The sequence below is a fragment of the Octopus bimaculoides genome, chromosome 27 (genome assembly GCF_001194135.2).
Source record: "Octopus bimaculoides isolate UCB-OBI-ISO-001 chromosome 27, ASM119413v2, whole genome shotgun sequence".
In the NCBI taxonomy this organism is placed as follows: Eukaryota; Metazoa; Mollusca; class Cephalopoda; order Octopoda; family Octopodidae; genus Octopus; species Octopus bimaculoides.
In genome coordinates, this window is record NC_069007.1 from 3615620 (window position 1) to 3619663 (window position 4044).

Genomic DNA, 4044 nt, shown 5'->3' on the forward strand with positions numbered 1-4044 from the left:
TATTCTGTTTTATGTTCAAACCAGCCAGATCTGGCTTCTCACTCCTGCCCTACAATGTCGTTCTAAAAATAAACAATCGCATCATTGAAATCTCGAAGGTAAAAGATGACTTGTGATTAATTCAAAACAATTTGAATAAATAAGAACTAGTCGATACCTGTTGCTACGCTGCCGGGTAATGACTTAGTCAAGATGAAGTACATTCTTCAGCAGAAACCTACTACAATGTTCATATTGATTTGCTCAAAGACAACCTGTTTCTTTTCTTTCTTAAAACAAATTTTAATTCTATCTTTCTCTCTCACACACACAATACACACATACACACAAATATACACACATGTACATACACGTACATGCACACACACCATATACACATATACATACACAGACAAACAATACACACACACATACATACACACACACACACATCTAGTCTTTTTTTAAGTCTGTGCTGCATTGTGTAGAACAGACTTACACTTGTAATTCTCTTAGTAACTTGTTAGCTAGTTACTAAGGTGACAGCACTTTATCTACACACACAATTTCGCTCAACAATTTTTTCTCCTCCCCTTCCAAATATACAGTGTGACAGGCGTTATCTCGCCTTTGAATTTCTCCTTTCTTTCCTCCCTCTAATAGCTGTGATGGTCAGCCAGCCAAAGACCAATATAAGATTACATTTGATAGAATAATCTGAATGCCAAAGGATTAAAGTGGTCTAAATTAAAACCTTCCAACTAATTTCAGGTTAATTTGGGCTCCAAACACCAGATTGTAGTGAAACCACCTCTCTCACGGTTATTTATTTACAAATGCGAACGTAGCAGGTAACATCTCTTTCCCGCCTCTGGACCCTGCTGTTGTCCATCACCTGACTGACTCTTATTTGCGCGGCAATTGTCTCCAGTCCTTTCGCGCCAGGGTGCAAACTGACCAATCGTGGCCATCTAATAAGGTCACGTGAGAGAGTGTTTTTCTGATGCTTTCTGGAGCCTCCCTTTACCTATAAATAGCCTGCTTTAACCCGCACCAGTTTGTCGCGGCTTCAGATCTCACACAGGTCGGGTCGTTGACCACACATATACAGAACACAACATACAGCCAGTTCCAGCGCCGACGCCAGCAACACCAACCTACTGACTACCACAATGTCGTGCGCCAGCAACCCCACCACCAGGAACAAACCAGGTTTTATCTCTACACTGTTGAGTGGATTGTTTCCACTCACGAATAACAGTCAGAACTAACCAACCAGAACTACTATACCAGGTAACACGGTCGCAGCATCCGACGCTCAACACACAGTGTGATACTACAGCTCTGCTCCTTGACCACAACTTCCTGCGTATCAACATTCTATTTCCTTGTGTAACTTTAATACAAACTGTTTTTTTCTCTATAGACACTCTTTCTATGTTCTGTGTTACTTTCTCTCACACACACACTTGTACACACACATTTGTACACACACATATTGCTTATATGACTGTCTGTCACACTCACATTGTTGTATACCTTCTCTTGTATCAAAAGGCCTGACTTATCTACTGTGTCAATTATATATGTCGCATGCACGCACACACAGACACAAAACAGTTTCACTTTGTTAATAAACGTATTCTCATATATCTAATGGTTGAGTTTGTCCTAAGTTCTTTTACTGGCACAATGGCTCGTATCTCTCTTACGAGGAGCCTTCTTCTATTATATATATCTTTATTTTTGTGTTCGACCGTGCGATGTGGTAAAAAGGAGCCTTTTCCCGTCTACGTCGCCATCTCCTTTGGTTCGCATGGTCGAAGTATTACAAGATTAATAATGGCAAAATTATTTTACTAATTTTTTCCTTATTTTCATCATTAATTGAAACAAAGACATATGGTAATGCAAGGATTAATCAGCAAAGCTGGAAAAATGGAATAACAGAGTGGGATAAAAGGCAGACATGTAAGTCAAAGAGATGACATACAGTTGTGAAGAAAACAGAACTGACAACAGAAACTGTGAAGAAGAAACTCACCTGACAACTCTATCAGTTACGACAACGGGGGTTCCAGTTGATCCAATCAGCAGAACAGCCTGCTCATGAAATTAACTTGCAAGTGGCTGAGCACTCCACAGACATGCATAACATAGTTTTAAGAGAGGTTCAGCACGATACAGGTATTACAGTAATCCCTCACTGTATTGTGGTTCACCTATTGCAGTTTTTTTTAATTTAAACTTAAGTCGATTTCTCTGTGGTGTTGTTTTGCATTTATGGTAAAATAAATATATACAAATTATAAAAAATAATATAAAACATATACAGTACAGAACTGTTTCACCTAAAAAATATCAGTACCCATCATGACCGATGCCACTACACCCTGACTGGCTCCCGTGCCGGTGGCAAGTAAAAGGCACCATTCGAGTGTGACTGTTGCCAGCGTTGCCTTACTGACGCCTGTGCTGGTGGCACGTGAAAAACAACATTCGAGCGTGATCGTTGCCAGTGCCGCCTGACTGGCCCTCACACCGGTGGCATGTAAAAGCATCCACTACACTCTCGGAGTGGTTGGCATTAGGAAGGGCATCCAGCTGTAGAAACTCTGCCAGAACAGATTGGAGCCTGGTGAAGCCTTCTGGCTCACCAGTCCTCAGTCAGACCTTCCAACCCATGCCAGCATGGAAAGCAGACGTTCAACGACGATGATAATGATGATGACTAACAGAGAGGTCAAAGCTGTTTCTTGTGTCCATTTCCTGTCTTAGGTGGCACACAAGTCTTCCACTCTTTTATCTCCATGCTGCCCTGTCAATGGCTATGATTTGCATCTGGGGTTCCAGGTTCCCCTTCCACTGGTCTACCTCTCTCTTTCAACAGTTCTTCTTCAGGTGTTCTTGGATCTTATATGGAAAGGATGGAGTCCATGAGCAGCAAAGAACCAAGAAGGAGGTCAAAGTACATTGGTGGCCACATCCTGAGAGAAGATCCCAACGATGACTGTTTTATAGTCATGACATGGGTCCCTGAAGGAAGGTGGAAGGGTGGAAAACCAAAGTGATCAAGATTTATCGACTGATATTGTGATATTGTTGTCAAGGACCACCAGGGAAAGAAGCACCAAGTGATTGTAAAATATCACCCGAAAAAGACAGAGAAATTATCTAAATATAAAAGGTGCATATTTGATCATGTGACTAAGAAGTTCACTTCAGAAAACAGTCAAAGGTTCAATTCCAATGAGTTTATTATTGGTTGGGGTCTTCTATAATAGCCAGAGTTTGCATTGTGAGTGAAATTTGGTAGATAGGAAATGTACGAAATCCATATGTTATACACAGACATGCAAATGTTTTGTTAAACTCTGAGGAAGTGAATTTTATTGTATTATATAATTTCAACAAACAATTATGCAATAATAACAGTTAATTTGTCAAAACATGGGTATGTTTTATACAGCATAAAACACCATATATGTTTTCTGTATTTTATTAATACTATATGTGTGTATTTTGTCTTGCTGATTCTAAACAAATGAGATTATTCATTTTCTATCCTCCACAAAAGTGTGTCTGGTCATTGAGCTCTTCATCGATTAGGAGAACTATAAGCTTACTTGGAAACAAGTGAGGTCTTGCAACAGAAAGGGCAATTTGGCCATAGAAAAAAAAATCCTTTAAAAAAACAAAAAACCATCCTTACTAAATTTTGTCCAACTCATACAAGCATAAAAAGAAAACGGAGCATGACGGGAGTTATGATAGTTATGATAATAATAGTTAGGGTCGGTGATGAAGATAAATATCTGAAAACAGAGATGACAAGAATGTAACCACTCTTGATGTTCACTGCCTGGAGATATAAAAAAAAAAAAAATAATAATATACTCACCTGAGTGTGATAATATACGGATCGGTAAAGTAGTGACCCTCATTCTCACATGTGAATCAAGTTGTGTACGACTAAGTAGATGCCTGCAATATGATATTATATATATATATATATATGTATATGTATGTATTTGAAAAGATTTGTAAAAGTACTACACGGGTAAG

At 39.1% G+C, this 4044-nt stretch overlaps 1 protein-coding gene across 3 annotated transcripts in view; it reads right to left on the reverse strand.

The window, feature by feature from the left end:
- Nucleotides 1-2212: 2212 nt before the first annotated feature.
- The window catches only part of LOC106883377 (ciliogenesis-associated TTC17-interacting protein), a 24811-nt gene continuing 22979 nt past the window's right edge, over nt 2213-4044 (reverse strand). For all 3 annotated transcript variants that reach the window (XM_052977202.1, XM_052977203.1, XM_052977201.1), the window contains exons 8-9: nt 3881-3963; nt 2213-2241 (exon numbers count right to left, since the gene is read on the reverse strand). In XM_052977202.1, the coding sequence (XP_052833162.1) occupies nt 2228-2241; nt 3881-3963 (97 nt within the window). In that variant the 3' untranslated portion in view covers nt 2213-2227. The remainder of the gene's footprint in view (nt 2242-3880; nt 3964-4044) is intronic.